General features: G+C 41.8%; 1 protein-coding gene across 1 annotated transcript in view; it reads right to left on the bottom strand.

The window, feature by feature from the left end:
- gpc4 (glypican 4) overlaps positions 1-18,558 on the bottom strand; it is a 33,706-nt gene extending 15,148 nt beyond the window's left edge. The window contains exon 1 of the mRNA XM_029276593.2: positions 17,723-18,558. Within this exon, the coding sequence (XP_029132426.2) occupies positions 17,723-17,879 (157 nt within the window). The 5' untranslated portion in view covers positions 17,880-18,558. The remainder of the gene's footprint in view (positions 1-17,722) is intronic.
- Between the last annotated feature and the right edge of the window lie 1,441 nt (positions 18,559-19,999).

Here is a 19,999-nt window from a genome sequence, read left to right as displayed (position 1 = left end):
CATTCCCTGTTGTCGTTTATTTTATCACCCACACTGCCTTAGGTCCTGTGTCTACCTAGCTTCTTTTATTTAGTGCCAGCGTCTTTTTTCAATTATTTTCAATGAGGAGAGAACGTTCGCAGCAGCGTCTTTTGCTCCGCATTTTTTTTGTGCGGCCGCTCTGAGCAATTCTAGCTCAAAATCTTTCCACTTTTCAGTGCGGCGCTGTTGATGTCAATGCCGCTTATTTCCAAATGTATGTATGTAGTGTCGGTCATACAGCGGCAAATGTCAACAGACTGTTGTCATAGAGACAGGACGGCCGTGCAGTGCACACAAACGCTTCATGCATGCGCTCCCGAGTGCACAGCCAGAGCTTTAGTGCCCGGAAAAAATGCTAGGTGTAGATAGGACCTTAAGATCAGTTTTTCAGCTTTTGTTCTAAGGGACTCAAGGGATTTCTGGATCACTTCATCTAAACCACATGGCTTTATGTTTTCGTTCATGTTGTCAGTAACTGTTGATCATTCGTACACATTGGGGATTTTTCATGTGCCCTTACCGTTGTATTATAATAACCTCTGCCAATAATCGTTTACTCTCTGTTACATGTTGAGGTACAGTCTGTGTGTGCATGCTTGAAACACCCATTGGCCTCTATTACGTTATTAGGACTTACCTTGTTGATTTTTTTTTTATTTATTTATTATTTTTTTTATACACTTGTATAGAAAAAAGTTCCTAAATCAGGTTTCTAGAGTTTTCATAGTCCAGAGTATTGCCGGTAGAACAATCACACCGCAAACAACACGGCCTAGCTCAGTTTTGCATGTTTGGAGAAGTTCCCAGCACGACTGAAATAGCATCTAAAACTATAAAGTCAAAAATAACTCATAGCAATACAATCATCTAAACAGGGCACACGAGGGAGGGATGTACCCTGGTGCCATTAACTAGACCCCTTTGTCTGGCATCAGAGTCAAACAAGCCCTAAGTCACACCTTCTCTCACAGTGCTATCCCCAAACTCATCTCTCCCCCTCTAGACCTCACCCAGTTCCACACAATCCCCTCCTCAACTCTTATGTACATACGCGAGCACACACTCCACACACATACCCAGGCAAAGATGGCAGCCACTGCCTAAACATATTCACACATCACATCACTACTCAACACATGGCTCTTTGTACCAGCATGATTGAAGGTACAGGGAGCAGTGCGCGCACACATACTGAACTTTTAGGTGAAACAGCGAGCCAGTCTCTCCTCCAGCAGGGCCCCCTGCTTGCCCACAGCACAGGCACACAATCAAAAGGGTTATGTCCACGTGGAAAATAGCCCTAGTTACCAAAGTACACAAATAAAAGTGATATGGTGAATATTTCACAGGAATGTCTGTACAAATGTCACATTGTTAGCTCTAAGGATTAAGTCTCTGAAAACGCAAGACTCTCTGCAAATGCATACTTTGTGAAAACATTTTTGCAGCCAATATCTCAAACCACTGGCAGAAAAAGAGTCGGGCTGGAATGCAAGAGAGTGAACAGTTAACAAGAACAGTTAGATCCTATAAAAATCAACATCATGCCGGAGTTTGTGTGACATGTTTCAGCCTCAATGTTTCACAATAAGCTCCGTCAGTCCATGCATCCGTCATCTCTCTGCCATCCCTGGCATGAATAGTCTTTTCACGAAGGGTGATCTGGCTCTAAGTCGCCTTATGGAGCTCTTTTAGGGGGGCCTCTCCCTCCACCAGCTTCTCAAGTACTTGAAGAAGTAATAAGACAACACAGAGACAGAACACTGGTCAAGTGTCCCTCAGTATAAGAAAACTACCATTTATGGTGGTCATAACAAGAGAGCAGTGAGCAAATAAACATGTGACTGTGTGCCGTGGCATTCATCAGTCCTCTCCTGCTTCTCTGCCTGTCCTTTGTGGAGAGACCCCCATCTCCTTTAAATGGCTCATAAAATAAGTCACTTCCCTTTGACATTGTCCTGCCTCTCAAACTCTGTTCTCGGAGGAAGGACGGTGGGGGAGGTGAAAACGCCTGATAGAGAAAAACCAGATTAGACACCTCACCGCCCCCTCCTCTTGCCATCATGTGTCCCTGAACCAGACGGACCTCAGGGTGCCCCCAACTCTGCCTCGACTGCAACCACCCTGCAGGCTTAGCCAGCAAGGTCAGGGGTTAACAGCCACTCCTCTGAGAAAGGTCCTGTCCTCTGACCCCCCGCCCCCCCCCACCCCCTCGTCCGCCAGCCAGCACATCCACCACCACACACAGTAACTCACTCCTCCCACCACCATACCCCAATCACTCCAATAATACATCCACCAACACACATTCAAACTCCCCCCTAATACACACAAGCAATTAAGGGCTATAGAAGTCGCAGACGCATGCAAAACATAAATAGAACACTTAAACACTCGTATACGCCAATCTTAACCACAAAAGTTTCTCCAGGATTATTTCTGAACTGGAGACATCACTAACACTTGTGAGGGAAGCATGAGGGAGACCATGGGGTACTGCATGTCACTAACATCACAGACGTCTGTCACTAATTGGAGCCTGGTGGCCTGAGACTCTGTGCTTTTACTCAGAACATCAACATTGGTAAATAAATAAATGATAGACCGTGTGCTGCTTATAGTCTGTGTGCATACTAATTCAATCCCATTGGAATGCAGGTCATTGGAGACAATGAACACAGAGGCTGTTTAATTTCAAACCATGAAAAATGTGTGAACATACTCCAAGTTGGTGTGATTGATCTTCCAGAAGTCCAGCATTTAAAGTCGAGCCCTGGCCAAACTTCGTAGTGTGAAAAACGCAGAACACCACTTGTGAATACAAAGGTTGCCTGGTAATTGGCATATTATGCTCCCTGCTGTAACATGTAAAGGAAAGTCCTGCCAGTCTGGTGAGCATTACTCACACAGGCAGGCTGTTGTAAATTTGCACGCCCTACAGCCATAACATTCTCCTCTCGCTCCTCACTTCTGTCTAGGGTGTAATTAGCCTGGAGGGGCAGGGGGGTTAAAGGATTGGTGCCATTTGTTGGTTAACTTTCTGTCCTGCATCCCACCCTGCCGTACACAATCACATGAGCTGAAGATGTTGTCTTTAAAGAAGTGTATGATGTTGCCTCTTGAAGTGTGAAGTTTCACATACAAGACGTTAAAGGCCTGAAAACATGTTATCTGTCTCAAACATGTGAAGAGAAGGAGCATGGTGTGAAGATCAAATGCAAGGTTTGATTACAAGACAGCGGAATATTTTTGATTGCTAAAATGATCACAATTGCTTTTTGAGCTGCTCCCTTCTTAAATCATTATATTGGAACAAGATGTTGTTGAATCACTGCTTATTTGTACGAGATCTCTCCCAGTTGTGGTTTGTATATCTGGATTAAAAAAAAAAAAAACACCTTCACATGTTACTCATGTGAAAACAATTATGATACATTGATCGTCCATGAGTAAATGGGTACATCTGTCACTTGATAGTAAAGCTAATAAACGCTTGGCTTTGGTCTGTTTTCTAGGCGACGTGATGTACTACAGAGGCTGTAGACCTCAAAAGGGGGCGGCCTGGGATCAGTCTGACCTGGGGTTCCTTTCCCACTCTCTCTTTTTACCTGACACTATCCACTGTCCTGTCTCTACAACAAAAGACTTGAAAACATCAAATGAGTCTAGAAAAAACAAAAAAAAACAAAAAAAACATTTTTGTCATATTAGGGCTGTACAAAACAATCGTGTCACAACTTTACTGCAAATGTGTAAATATTGGTTATTTCAACTAGTCAGATCATTAGTAAAAATATGTGATAAAGTTGTGCCGAGTCAAAACAAGTTTAAGTTACACTACGAGGAAAAGTTAGTTAAGAGCTGCATTAGACTCTCCAGCCAAACTGCATGCGTAACATTCAAAGCCTAGAAATATTTTAAAGGAATTTCAAAACCTAATGCAGCCCACATCAATGTACCTCCACACTAATGTCCTACATAAATGGATGTACTGTGAGCTGGCGCAGAAGTACGTCAAAAGGAGAAAATGTTCACAGACCGTATGCTGTAATGGAAACCATGATTAAGTATTCATATGGAGGTAATGTCAGAGCAGGGTGAGATATCAAGCTACTCTGTTTCTGCACTGCATCCTTTTAGACAGAAAGAGTGATTAGAGTTTATTGATTGATTGGTTGGTTGATCTTCATTGTCTGATTGTCAGACAGAATCTGAAATATGTCCTGAATCACAAAGATACAAACAGTTGACACACCAAACACATATTCAGAGGCCTTCAACATACTTTGATTTGGGATTCAGCTCCATGTTCATAAATAGCTTTGGCCATGCTAATAATGCTTTTCAGCTCTCAGTTCATTAGGGAAATCTAAAAGAGCCTGGATATGCTGGCAGGGGTCTCTAAATGTGACTTAAGTATTGTAAAAATGCTGGGAAAGTGATGCCAAACAGTGTTCATTTCTCAGCTCTAATGGGTTTCACTTAAGTGCTGCGTAGTGAGTCCAACAATAACTGATTTTGCATTTTGAAGGAAAGATAGAACGGCTGAATTTTGTTCTTATGAAACTTAACCTCAATGACTTTTTCCACCAACTGAATTATTGGAAAATCAGCGAGGTTCTGAGGAGGTTGGCTGTGTGCAGACAGAGAGAACATAAAAGTGTGAGATTGATTTGAAGGAGCGATACCATTCTTCATTACATGAAAGTATGACAAAGTTCACTCAGATGGAGGAATATAAGTCATCTCTGGTGTTGCAAAGTTTAGGACTGATTTAAGCTTGGTGTGTTGAGAATATTCATTTGAGCACCGCCAGTCACATTCCCAAATCTTTGAGGTATTAAGGCCGGCTCACTTTCAGAAAGCCCCAGTGTTTGGACTGCTAACTGTCTAACTCCATAATAGATGCCAGGTGCTACACTTTAGTATATTCGACACATTTGTGGATCTGCGGCCAAACACTTAGCATTTTGTCCACTTATAGCAGCCATTTCTCACATGAGAAGGCAGGACTGAGGACAGCTCTTATATAACTGTGTTGGGATTACAACACAACGGTCATATAGGGCACCAGCTACATCCATAAATTTAAGGATCTACTACTGGGAGGAAGCCTCTCAGTGGTGGTGAGCTCGGGAAACACCAGCAGTGCTTGTGACATGAGAGATTTACTGCACTAAGAACAATGCTCTCCATCCTTTTATAAAGCAGGAAGTGGTGGTTTGTACAGACTCAGACTGGACTGAGTATTTTCAGCTATCTAGAAGTCAGCCACAGGCCCCGCGACAATCTCTCAATAAATTGATTTCTCCTCAAATGAAAGGAATTAACATATCTTTCAAAGCTTAGCTGTAAAAAAAATACCAACAGTTTATTGTCACATCGTGACTACAATGAGAAAGAAAGGCTTGTCCACTGCTACACAACAAGTTCTCTAAACTGCTTTTTGCACTAAACTGTCAAAACAAAAACTCTCAGACGGTTTCTCAGTCAGAGAAGTAAATCATCTGATTCCATTTTAACTACTCTAAATCTCATACATTATCTGCGTAATGTGACGTATTTTTCAAAAAGCACACAGCTTACACAGGGATCTATAAATCTAAGCCTTCAGCCACCAGAGTCCATTACTGATTACTAAACCAGTCGGGGCCTCTGGCCAATTAAAACTCTCCATTTGAGAACATTCCAAAACGCTGTCATCCATGAACATTTACCCAGAAGCCCCTGGAGAGATTCCACAACATTGCCCGGCCTCTCGCTCTGTCTGTTTCCCTCTCCTGTCCTTGCCCTGCATCTCCGGCTTTGTCTCCCGACACAAAAGCTCCCTGCCTACACTACTTCCCAGGTCACTGCTTTGTCAGGGTTTCAACTTGCTCCTGCACTTCCCCGAGTACATTCAACAAGTCAGAAGCCACATTACTGCGGCTGATTTCAAAAGATGGCGGACGCACTTCATGGGCGATCTCTTGCATTCAAAAAAAAAAGTTAGGACTGGGCGATGTAACTATTTGATCAATAAATCGTGTTTGTGGAAAATCGAGATTTCCGCTTTGACGTACTCTGACGCGCCCCTTGTTCACACCCTCCCCCTCGTTTACTTCCTACAGAGTGTCTGGTTGGCCCCAGGTATGTGCCACCCAGCCACAAGTATTTTACTGAAGTTGCTCTGCCTCATCTGTGCATGTGCCGTACCCTCAAACAGAACTTTTGAAGACCAGTTTACATGTTGCATTTTAACCCAAAAGAGAAATTCAGGTGACATCATTAATCAAATCAGTTGGCTTTTGAATGTTATTGATTAAATAACATGTTTTTTTTGGAATTTGTATTTTTTAGTAGATGTTTTTAGGCCATATAGCGGATATTTTCACACCAAACACCCGTGTTTCCCGCGGCGCTTTAGTCAAGGCGGCTGCCACTTTAACTACCTAGAAAAATGTCCTCTGTCTCGCATGAGAGCAAACAGCAGCTCAGGATGCTCCATTCAGATCAGACCCTGACGCCTCGGGTCACACGTGATCGTGGTTCAGCTGGTGGTTATGGGTGACAACAATCAAAAATGTATGTTCAGTAACAGTAGTCCTTTAACAGGCTTCACTGTTAGTTTGGTAACAAATATAAATATAGTTATTACAATGAAGCAGCTTTTCATATTACAGTTATGTTGTACTTTTGTAAAAACACAGTGTGCTAAGCGTTTTTTCATTTTGTGTTCAATAAATCAAGAAGAACCCAAACAGACACTGAAAGAAGATGATAAAGTTGAAACGTGCTATGTGAAAACAGACGCTGAATGTATTTTTTATGATAACATGGTCCACAATTCAAACTTCAAAAAGAAACGAGACTAGTGTGAATCTGAACATCTTTCACTGTGTGCTCTACATCAATCAATCTTTATAGAGCCAATGGCAAACGTTACCTCAAGACATTGTACAAAAGAGCAGGTAAAAGACCGTTATATTATCTACAAAGACCAAAGATTAACCCATCATGTCACTTTTACATCAATGCCTTTCTCAAATGCATGAAAGACAAACAGCATAAAACACAGTAATGAGAAAATGTTGATTTTGTCTGCTGAAGTCCTTTCTCAACAATGACTATCATAGAGAGGCTGGGCCATACGTCACATTAACAACTCGTCTTATCTTTCAAACTGTCCACAGCTTCTTTTAAAGGTTGTTGTGCCTTTTGATGTGCCGCAGAGTTTCTGTGTTTGATCTAGTGCTTATACTACGGATACATCCTGTGTGTGTGTGTGTGTGTAAGTGTGAGTGAGTGTGTGAGAGAGAGAAAGAGAGACACACACATACACGGAAATGCACATACACTTGTGTTAAACTCATACAAACGCACACACTATAAAACAATGAGATTTAAATATTTAATTGTTAATTATCACTTTTCATTATTATTGTATTCTTTGTTATTATATGTTTAGGCAATATATCTACACATTCATGCCAATAAAACTAATTCAATTGAATTGAGAGAGAGAGAGAGAGAGAGACACAGAGAGAGAGAGAGAGAGAGAGAGAGAGCGAGCAAGGAAATGCGAGTTAGTGAAAGAACGCGAGACTGTTATGTTTGAGATTCGCAGAGACAGGCAGAGGTTTTTTCAGACAGAGAGAACAAGTTACAGCACAGCATGATTATCACAAGGGAAGAGACGGCGAGGAGGAGAAAACAAGGAAGCACTCGAGACCTTCCCGACTTGTCCCTCTTCTTCAGCCCTGTGTCTTTCCACTGACTCGTGGCACACAAATGAACACAGACTTTAAAAGAGGAGATGAAAAACACTCTTTACTTAAGGACAAGTGCTTTTCCAGGGGACCCTGTGCAAACCCTGTTGTGCTGTTGGAGAAATGGACTACTGTATAGCTTACAAATAGACCTGCTTTAAGATGTGCTTCACACATGTTGCTCAAGGGCCTCCTGCTACAAAATGTAAAGAGGCTTTCTACTTAAACAGTCTTTGTGGCTGTGTATACACATACGTTTGCCTTTTCACATAAATCACCTCATCCTCTCCACCGACTTCACAATAATTAACTTATCATTAATTACATTGCTGCCAATACAAGCACAAACCCCCTCCCGAGGACAGGGAGCACTTTGACAATGTTTATAACAGACACCTAAAAAAAAGCTCAAGTCCACCAGATGTTGAGGCAGGACGGGGCCCGGCAAAGCCCCCCAGGCAGAATGAGGTCAGGTACATGATCAGGTTTCTGGAAGCTCAAAGCTACAAAAGGGCAACAAAGATTCTGATATACCTGTCGGGTCTTACGAAACTGGACACCGACTGAGGCGGTGGGAAGAGAAGCACTCGTTGCCGGCTGACAAAGGGACTCCTAAGTCTTAACGGCATGGTATATGGTTTACAGAGCCTCCGTCATGAATGGCTCAGTCTGTTATGATAAAATGTAGTAAATATGCTCATGAATCAAAGCTACTTGCCGTTTCTTATGATGTGCAATATTTCAAACCTCACATTCCAACATAACAACTCGTCTCTCTGCCAGCAAAAACCACCCTGAAAACACACTGCCCCAATGATTTGTGGCTTTGAAGCCATCCTTTGACCAAGTATTTGATCCTTTCATGTGTTTTCTTTCCCTCCCTTGCTTATCAGCCAGCAGGACATCTGGCATTGTTTTCTTCACGTTATAAATTTTACTCTTCATGACCTTCTTTGAACACATGGCATCTAGTTGTCAGTCAAATTCACAGAGCTGTGTGAAGCAGCCAAAGACTTGTCGGTTTTCTCTTGTTTGACAGAAAGCCAAGAAAAAAAACCAAGTGGTTTGATCTTAAACAATATAATTGATATGAGAAAAAAAATACAAGAGTGAACAGCACACAGAGGGATTAAGTAAATATTAGGAAATCTTAGTGAAGTTTGGAAAAGTGAGCTAAGTGTGAGTGACTCCCTCAACAGTGGGAGACTTGATGTAGGCCTTGGGAGTAATTAGCAGGGATTACAGCTCACCTGGCCAGCACCCAGCACTGGGGTTTCAGCCCAAACATCCAGGCAAGTCCCTGGCTCGGCTCGCTCACCGCTATCCTTAACCACATTGGCCTCTGGCGAGTTGCAGAAATCCTAACGATGATCTTGACTATCATCGCAGACATCAAGCTCACTGTCGCTTCATTGGAAATCAATTAACCTTGGTTGAGTTACACCTTCGCCATAACCACACTGGCAGCTACATGATGAGACGACTTCAGTACGGGGTTCACCCTACACCCTGCAGTTTGGGATCAGAGCCTGCGGTGCTTTGCCACACTCCTCACAGCTGGCGGAGTGACACCAGCACCACCATGATTAACACAAAGGAGACACACAGAGGCTCAAATATCTGAAGAACAAAACAATTCAACACAAAGCCCGGACTGCAGAAATGGACTTCAGCTGACATACGGTGAAGAGCGGTTGAGGACGGAGATGGGAAATGTATTAGCAAATCAGCTTTTCACATAACGGAAAACTAGCAAATAGAAGAGTTATATCAGCAAAACCACTACTGACTGAGAGAGGCAAAGAGGGGGTCACCAAGGGAAAATGAAGAAAGTGAAGATTAGGAATGAAACACAGCCGTGCAGAAGAGCTGCTTGGGAGCAGGAACAAAATGAACCGACATGTCAGTCGAGAGAGACATTTTAACAACCCTCAGACAGCATGTGTTAACAAGGAGTTTCAGGGGGTCTTTCTTAAATCACAGTATGGAAAACCACAAAGCCAGATCAGGATTTCTCACAGTTTGCATCAGACAATGACCCATACAGAATCTACCCCAAGATATCAAACGCTGTGTTCAAACCTTGTCTTGTGTTCGACAGACATGTATACATATAAGGGTTACTGGAAGGAGCAGGCTGTATGAACATGCCTGCATGACTGAGCAATGATGAGTCACAGTGCTTGTATGCTTGCAGTTACCTCCCCAGTTTCTCTAAGCATGTGTCACACACACACACACACACACTTTGACTAGCTCTGGTACAAAACTCTTTCCTGTCAGTCAAATCCCCCCTCTCTTTCTGTGTGCCTCAGCCAGTCCCTTCAGCGCTCTTTGTTGCCATGTGTTCCCAGCTCCAGGGCTCCCTGTGCGGGTCTTGGTGGTCTGGCGTGGAATGTGATGAGGAGGGGCAGGCAGGCCGGCCAAGGGGGTGCTCAATTGTTCCCACACAGAGCATCCACCCCCCACTGATCTGCCGCTCACTTAGCAACTTTTAGGAAGGGGAGGAGCAAATAAAAGGATGCAGAAAGATGAAATTACTGCATGATGTCCAGAAACCCCAAAAAAAAGCAGTGATGTAACCATTCTTGAAGTCTTTCCATTTGCAGCCTACATTATGTGATAAGCCTCATGTGACACAGCAGATGTTGCTGCAGAGCAGAACAGGACTTCAAAGCCTTGTTCACACTTGTACTAAACTCCTGACGGTTTCAGTGTGAGTTGCATGTGTGAATGCAAACAGACAAACTTTTACCCGGGACTTTATCCTGCCAGCCCCCGGGTAATTTCTCCACTAAAAGTCTGAGAGAGTTGCTTTGAGAACACAACAGGATAGTATCAGAAGAATTAACTTTGAGTGAGTGGGATGGGGTGCACGACAACTGACTGTCTGCATGGGACCGCTACGATCTCTGTGCACGGTATTAAACTGCGCCATTTTGTTTTCTGTTCGCCATGTTTGTTCTTCTCTTTTGTTGATATTGTATATTTGTTGATCTACACATAGCATTGATTTAAATACAAATAATCTAATTATAGCGTATAGTGTAATCTCTCTTCTTCCGCCACTTCCACATTTACATCATGTCTTGCCTCAGGAGACTCCCCCAAACCCCCTTTACCATGTCTCTCGCTGTGAGGTGCATGTGTGAACAACCAGACCAGGAGTGCATAATGTTGAATGGCTCAAGAGAGCCCATGATCGCATTGCTGCTACACTGGGATTGCAGGGAGCTGATTACAGTGGTGAGATACGGAGGAGCTGACAGGCTCGTGTAGCTGCAAGTCACAGCAACAAGGCCAGTCCCCCTGGGTTTATGAGACCTCCACCTCATGATACCTATACAGAAAGCAACAGGAACCATCACATTATCACTGCCTTTAACGGATCTCCACAGATACTCCAGCTGACAGCCGTTCTCCTCCTAACATACAGTGAAGCAAACTATCGCACAAATAATGATCCAGATGTACAACCAGCATTGTTCTAGTGCAGCTTGTAGCCTAAAGTGCCTGATGTTAGATCGCTCACATGCTTGTGATTCCCTGTTTGAATCAGTGTTGGACTTTAACTGGAGACTGTAACCTGCCACAGTTCTACATAGATAAATTAAACATCATGACACACAGTGCCCCTAAAGTTTTTGATCTTCAGGGTCATCATTTCGAGGAGGCCCTACCTCCCCATCCTCATCTCACCTGTTGAAGAACAAAAGGGAAAACAAAGGCTTCAGGAGCTGTGAAGGCTGAGATGATCCTGCTTCTGCTATTTCAGAAACAGCTTATTATACTGGCATGTCCAAACACAGAAACAGTGTTTCATATGTTTCAGATGAGGACACACAGAAGAATATCCCATCTCACAGGAATGTGATCAATGATTATTGTGCCTGCTCATCTTAATGTAATCTAAAGTGTAGTTTTTATGCACCGTGAGTACTCCTTTTCACTAGAATGACTCAGACTTCATGTTGTACTTTACTGTTGGTTTATTGGACTTTGTTTCCTTAATGGCACACCTCAATCTGTTTTATCAATCCACACCTGGCAGCGGCCTCCCTCCCCTCTTAAGGAAAGGAAAAAGTAATTTATGAAATGCACTGTAATTTACGTGCACTCCTTTATTTACAAAGAGCCTGGGCATCTGTTATGTGTTACGCTGTCCTGACAAATGTCTCTTCTCTGCTGTGCTTGCGTTCCTAACGAGGGCCGGGGTAATCTGCGTTTCACACTCAGAGGGAAGTTTAGTGAGGGACGACGGTGACTGACAGTAAGTCAATATATGCAACGTAAAACAAGGTGAAAAAAGATGTGTTTCAATGCTCCAGTTGCCAAAACCCAACCTAGCTAACCTAAAGCTGGAACGGTTGGCGCAGGGGTTCACAGGTGATCCGTTCAGCCGAGGTGCACGCTCACTGTTTGTTGCTTTGTCTTACTAACATAACACGTGCTGCAGGTGCTGCAATCAAAACATTATCTTAGTAGGTTAACTGTTCATTCTTCATGGCCTGAATCTGCAATTTACAACCACACCTAGTGATCAAGTTGAGTTTCCCTGAGATCATGACAACTCAGACTGTTTCACACCAACACTCATCAATCAACGAGCTTATAGCAGCTGTCCATACACATGTGAAGGCAGGTTTCAACTAGGCATCAAATATTCTGTTACAAAGGCGTAATCCTGAGAACTTGTGTACTTTATCCATACAACTTAGAGAAATCTGTAATACATTTCTACAGAGATTTTTTTTTAAAAGGCATTAAAGTAGTGCACTGCCTATATAACTTCTGCCAGCTGCCGTAGCCTTTTGATAATGCAGAGATTGTTTTCTATACTTTTCTAAAAACCAAAGGGTTTAAATGTCTTAATAAGTGTAGCACGTCAGTGATTCTTTAGGCTAGACTTGCACAGGGTTTCACATAAAACAAAGAGGGCTGTTTGAGTTTTATGGGATTGACCTTGAAAAGCAAATTAAGATACTTGGCTGGCAGTTTATTAGTTAATTATTACAGGTGTTTAAAATGCCAGGCCACAGTTCCACTGTGCAGGGCGACTTGAGTCTTGGACTTTGAGCTTTAACAACTCCTGCAGACTGTGAGTGCCCCAGTTCCCTGGTCTTATCTTATCTGCTGAATGTCATTGCAATAACACAACCTGTTATTTCCCAAACCATAATGATGCAGGGCATGCAGCCATCAGCTAAGTGGTAAAGGCGCTCTCACAGAGTGAGACTGCAGAGTGTCTCAAGCTCACCCAGAGGCCAACGAGTTGAGGTCATGCATGTTTGAGTTTCAGTCATAATGCATTGAACTGATTATGAGCAGGGGATGCTCCTCGTGCTGAAGGGGGTAAAACTACCCTCTTCTCTTTGATCTCTGCTATTGTCACATACCTGTAGCATGACATCAAGCCTGACTGCCAGAGTAAACCAAAACAGATTTGGGCTGAAGAGTTGTAAAAAGGGACGGACCGCGTCTGTCCAGCCCTGAAATAGGAAGCCTTTGACATGGCTGATACCAATCTTGACAGTATTGACTACTCTGCTTTTTATAAAGCCTGACCATGATGCAACTCTGCAAAAGTACTTAGGAGATACCACAGTATCTGTGACTGTTAGGACAAATAAACACTATTAGCAGAGAGTTTCAGACAGTTTAACCAACATGTATATTCCATGTGATTATTGAAATTATTCAGCTGTCAACATTAGGACTTTGGGCGATTTTTATTTCCCCATTTAAGTGATGGTTCTAACCACAGGCCCTAAACAAATCATCCTCAAGCAGACAAGAAACTTGGAAATGAGATCTTGAACTGCTTCCATGTGAGCGGTAAAAGATTGATACCATGGGATCAACGAGGAATTTACCAACTGAGCCTGCTCTTCCTCTGCAGGACTTTATTCCGTCCATGCAAAAGCAATCAGGGATTCCATTTCAGTTTTACATTAAAACATCAACAGCATTTCTTTTTCAAGTTGGGCGTCAGCTGAGTCTTTCTGTGAGTGTCTTATCTCCACACGACAACAACAACAAGATGTTTGTGGTTATGAAAATCTAGTTTTCCAATCCTACTTCTCCAATTTTCCCCAATCTGTTTATGATTTCTATATCAAAGGAGATAAACATGCTGGCAAACGTGTGGTACATCTCCAAAGCATGTCCTCTTTGCAACATGATTGTGCACAGTTATAATTGGCCTACTATTTAAATAAAAATATATGGATCAAAAACAACAATCTTTAGGGGAACAGATTTATTTATTGCAAGTTTTACTCTACATATCAAGCATTTCCACATCTATACATCTGGTGTATAGATGTGGAAGTGTAAAAGTAACTATTCTAGTTTACTATTTTTTTTATGGTAACTTTTTAAACTCATACTGTCATAAACATGCCGGTGATAAATAGTGTAACCCATTTAAAACCTCACAGTCAGTTCAACTTAAGCACAGACTAGGATGGGTCGTGATCTTTGAATATTCAGTTCATTTTCCATGAACTAGTGTTTTATTATATCATCTGAAAATATTTGTATACTGTTGGTTACAACCCGGTACTCCCACCAGAGAGGGGCTGTAGTGAATCTGATAGCTGTTTTCTATCTGCCGTTAAATAACAAAAGAAGAAGACAGCATTCATGCCAGCATCCACCTCCGGCGCTGCGAGATTCAGAACCGGAGAAAGATGCAGCTGTCAAAGAACATCCAATCGAAAAGGAGGACGAGTGCAAACTTCGCCCGGTGAAAATTATATTTCATTAGTCTACACACTCTGACATTAAAATATAAACTGTCAGAGCTGTGATGAAGTAAAAGGTCTCCACACCGGTGAAGGAGGAGGCCCAGTTCATTGATCAATAAACAGTTTTTGAATTTATCTTTACACCATACTGAATATGACTCACGGACGAGATATAAGGCTGATCTATCTGTCTGACATGCTAGTCCCTGACTGAGTAAGGGACACAAACTGTTGGTGCACAGCCCACTACAATACATGATCCACATCTCAATATGCTGGAAATGATGCGACCATGAGATGTGACCTGTCAGGGTTTATTTTAACACAGCGCAGTTGGTACAATTGCCCCGATTGCAATGACTGGTCATTCTGATTTCTCTTTTCTTTTTTTTTTAGCTTTTCTTTAAAAAAAATACATTTTAGGTTTATAACAAAAGGACTGACAGTTAATTTATTGATTATTAAATAAAACTGCACTAAACACATTTTATCTTTTATTCTCACTCAAACTAATCTGAATTTGTTAAGTGTCAAACCCTTTATTCATGTGTATTTCATGCCATAATTTAGTGTCCTAATGTAAATCACAATATATAACTATATTTTAGAATAAAACCTGAATGCATAGCTTTCAGTCACACGGAGGCCTGGAGGGAAGAAAGAGCTAAGGAAAGCATTGGGAAAGTGGAAACTCTGGGAATAACAGCACAGGCTCTTTCATTTCTAATTTCATCTTTTTTTAAATCAGGGCATGTTTACATCACATGACGACGAGCACAGAAAAACTGAGACAGAGGTAAAGTTAAAGTTGCAGGCACTTGTGAACCTCATACGACATGGGAAAATCAACTTCACGTCCATGAGGTTCACATATGTTGACTTTGGAATATTAATTTTCATGAAATGCACATCACTTACACAAACTCTTTTATTGTTAGCGGAGAGTTTATGTTTAACAACGTGTAACTGACTGACGCTCAGTAACTGCTCATCTGGAGCCATTTCTCCCGAGCATCATGAAACATTTCAATAGAGCCGGGCTTCTCTGTTTCTTGCTTTTTGGAGACCCTAACTCTCTTCAATGACAGTAGACCGTGTTGCTTTCTATGGATCAATTATCTGAGTCTCTTTAAAAGACAAAGAGCTGCTCATTGATGTCAGCCCTTAAAGCCCAGACATACACGAGGAATCCATTGTAAGGAAAAGGCACGTGTTTGTATAGCACATAAACCTGCACAATAAACTGCCTTCATTCAGACCCTCTTTCAAAACCCAGCCATGCAGCACAATCACATCTGACCATTGCAGACATGTTGGGGTACTCTCAATGACATTTAGCATCACAAAGACATACACACAGAAAACAAAAGGACCTAAAGGTTCATGCAAAATGCAGGACAAAAAATGTGTTCTCTGCCTCTTTGACAGTGGAGACCAATTCAAAATCAAATGAGTCTGAGTAGCTTCAACAGAAATAGACCGTCTTTACTTCTTAGAGTGAAAAGTACACTCATGAAGGAGATCAGAAATAAGTAGGACACTGACAAATTGACCACCCTGGTCAGATCAAGTAATGCCTTGAACACTTAGCCAAAGTTGAACATTATGGTCATTTAGTCTGGAGCTTTCAGCCTTAGGTTAGAAAAAAAGACAATTTCACTGAGATGAACTGGCATAAAGGAAATTACTTTTAAAACCCCAACATGATAGAGACATGGCTGTATAGCCTACTTCTATAACGGGATATAAAAAAAACAGAAAAACTGGCCACCAAACCTGACTGGATGTGTGCATATTCATTTTAACCACCGTAAAAAATGAAAAGGAAATGAGAGAAGGGAGGGATTTAAAGTATGCGAGGCACAGTGGAATTTCAAACCCCAACCCCCCTCTCCTCTGTTCCCCACAAGCCTCCACTGTAAACCCCCCCCTGTATCTTTCCATCACTTGGCCTTAAACACATGATTAGCTAAATTGATTTGCCTTCTCACCTCTGCACTGCTATAAAGTTGGCTATTTACTACTAGACAGTCTTCATTTGTTGCATCCTGCCCTGCAGAGGTGTAGAAGAATGGCGTGTGCGAACATAGCATGTGATACTTCAAGCAAATCCCACTGTCCCACAAAAGTACAAAGAAACCTCCCTGAGACTTGTTCCCAATGCACAGGAGTGTTTACTAAACCACTGTGGGCAGCCTGCAGTTCACAGCCACAGGAGACTGTGTTAAGGAAGCCTGGAAATAAACACAGGCCTGGCTTCTTTCAGTGGGGAGCAGAGTGTGTGTGTTGATTATACCTCTTTATTGTTATGAATAACCTACAAGTATTTCCTATGAAGGCTATATTTACCCGGAGCTGCTAAGTGGAGTGTTGCCAGCAGCACATTCAAATGAAGAATCCATCCCCACATGTTTCACATCTACTTTCCCCTAACAATGTACTGTAACTTTTAACACTTGAATAAGCACCATGTTTGAATGATGACTGTCGTCCTGTAGACTTTGTAACCACACGTAAACTGTATTTAGTAGGCCTTACTGACAGTTTCACTGCAAGTAGGCCTTTCTATAGGCTACGTTTTCACATAAATAACTTAAAGGTGCACTATGGAGTTTTGGTGGAGATATGTGAAAGTTGGAGAAAGGTACAGATTCTGTGGGTTATGTTCATATCTCTATAAAAACACCACCTCAGAGGAAGATGTGGTCCATGTAACACTGTTTGAAGATAAAACGCTACATGGGAAGTTATGGTGGTGGACCCGCAACTGTGAAATGTAACTCTGCTGGAAGCTTTTTAGCTCCAGGGACAGATTTTTTTCCTTTGAATGAAATGATGTGTAATTTAGTTCAGAAAATAAAGCATAGACTTGTTTCACTTCTTCAACTTTCACTACAAAATCTACATAGTGCTCCTTTAAACATTTTATTAAGTTTCTTACTTCGTGAAAACCATTTGGAAAACGTTTTGAAGTGAGTCTTGACTTATAATTGATAGCTCTGCTGTATTGCAGGAGCTTCCCACTTTGATAACATCTGAGTAGTAAATCTTATCTTAGTCTACATTAACCTAACCCTTCAGAACCAGAGAGACCTCCGTGTGGCGGCCCCTGCTTCCACTTTGGGAACTAGTAGTCTTCATGATATGTTTGCTAAGGTTAAAACAAGACTTGAAGCCAACATTTTAAAATGGAAATAAACTCACCATTGACTCCTTTGTTTGGGACATCGTTCACGTTGAAGCCTTTGGAGCTGTAAGCGACACGGACTTCGTTGCAGTTTTTCAACTTTTGCTCCGCAGTCCCCGACACGGACAAAACAACCAGCGTGCAGGCTACACACACCATCAACAGCGTCTTCATCTTGTCTCAGTTTAAGACAACAACAACAAAAAAAATACACGAAGCAAAAAAAATTAAATGAACAATACGAAAGTCGCTCAGGTGTGTGTAAGTTAGGACAAAGTTTCAGCGACTCCCACGCCGAGTTTCCTCATGGAGACAGATACTTCATTCACAGCAGCTCTGAGTCCACTTCTGAGTGAGGGGGGTAAAACACCGAAAATAGCCCAAAAAATAACCTTAAAAACTACTAAAACGTCGACAGCAAAAACTTTGCTACCAAAGGTTAAAGTCGAGTGCCAGACTCAATCGTATAAAACACGAAGAAAGTATTTAAAAACAGTTTTAAAAACACGTAAAACTTTTCTTACTGCGGGGCAAAGATTTTCCGAATCACACAAAGTCACTGCTTCACAACTTCGACGACTGTTTGACTGTAAACCAGAGAGAGAGGAGAGAGCAGGACGAGTGGAGAGGAAAAAGTGTTCTTTCTTCTGTCTTTCTTTTCTTTTCTTTCTGTCCAAACTTGAGGAGGCCGTGGTTTCTGTAAGACGGGACACCGAACTGTATGCTAAGTCGTACTGGGATCCAGATGCGAGCAAAAAAAAAAAAAAAAAAGCCCTAGCGGACACCCAGGAGTGAGTGCAAGTTCCGGGGACAAAGACGTGGAAAACAAGAACACCTGGGGTGGAGCATGGAACAGGGACTTCTCTTTGCCCTACCTCTCTCTCTCTCTTTCCATATAATGTCTATAGACTGGTGGTAACCAGTCTTGAAAATCAGGACTGGAGCTAAAGGTGGAGCTAAACTGTGACATAACATGAAGACTAAATATGAGTTCACATGACATAAGGAAAAGACAGAAATCCCCTATATCACAAATCTCTTCTTCATTGATGACCCCTTGTCGACCTGGGCTTCAGAGAACTTTCTTATCTGTTGTTTTACTGTCACTGTGGAGTTAACAGCAGAGATAATAATCCTTTGAACTAAACAGAGCCCTCATATTTCTCTCAGTGTCCTATCGTAAATAAATGTTAAATTATTAGCCTGGGTGTAAGATGAATCATTTTCTATTTCTTTGCTTTGGACCGCTCTGAAACATCCTTAACACCATAAACTGTTACTTTGTAAACCACTTAAGTTATTTTCCCTTGTCCATGTATGTGATTTAATAATGACCACATTTCAGGCCATGGCTTTATTTATTTGACTGTCTGTGTGTGTTTATATGACATGACAGACAGCGAAAGCACATGAAGATGTATTTTTTTAGAATGTGTTATTTTTGTTGAGCCTGCATAGTTTGTCTGAAACCCTCAGATTAAAAACCTGCCTAGTGTAACAGTAACCATGGAGTCCAAATTACAGGCCTGGTTCTTACACAAACACAGGCTGGGGCTGTGTGCTGTTAGCAACGAGGCAGTTTATGTCTAATATGCAGCTGCTTGCCATGTAGCGCACCGTGCAACCAGCAGTGTAAACCACAGTAAACTGTTGAGGTTGTCGTGGTGTCAAAAAGTCAGCAAACACCGCTCATCACTTATTTAGGTGCTGAGTCATATGAAAAAAAATCACAAGATATGATACACAAAGACTCTTAACAATATGGCTCCCATCTTATTTATATGCTGTATAAAGAACACAACACTACGAGCATGTCGCCTGATAAAATTGTCAAAAATAACGAACTGAAGAGGAAACCCTGAAATGTTTTTGTTTTTGAAACCAATCCTTGCAGCATCTCGCTGTTGTATAGTGTGCATTTTAAAAACCTCCGAAACTGTCAAACGTGCATCTGCATGTGTTCTGAAATATCTGTTTTATTCCTCTGTTTTGGGAGTGTGTTATTTCAACTTTTTAAAATGTCATCTGCTCAACAGATACTTCAAAAATGTGCGCTGGCCCTTTCTCTCTACTCTTGCTAAGAATAACTCATTTCCTGTTCACTTCTATTTCTCTCATACTTTTCCATTATTGTTTTATTTGTGTGTACCAGCAGTTTGTCATGTCTGCTGTCATGCAGCTTTCTGCCGCTGACCTTTGCCCTTCTTGCAGATATTTTCTTCTTGTAACAGTATAAAGTGCTATTCATTACGTAACTGATAAAACAATCATCAATAATGTGTGAAAAGACACAA

The sequence above is a fragment of the Labrus bergylta genome, chromosome 9 (assembly GCF_963930695.1).
Source record: "Labrus bergylta chromosome 9, fLabBer1.1, whole genome shotgun sequence".
NCBI lineage: Eukaryota > Metazoa > Chordata > Actinopteri > Labriformes > Labridae > Labrus > Labrus bergylta.
The sequence above is the reverse complement of the archived record's forward strand: the minus strand, read 5'-3'. Positions and strand labels throughout refer to the sequence as shown.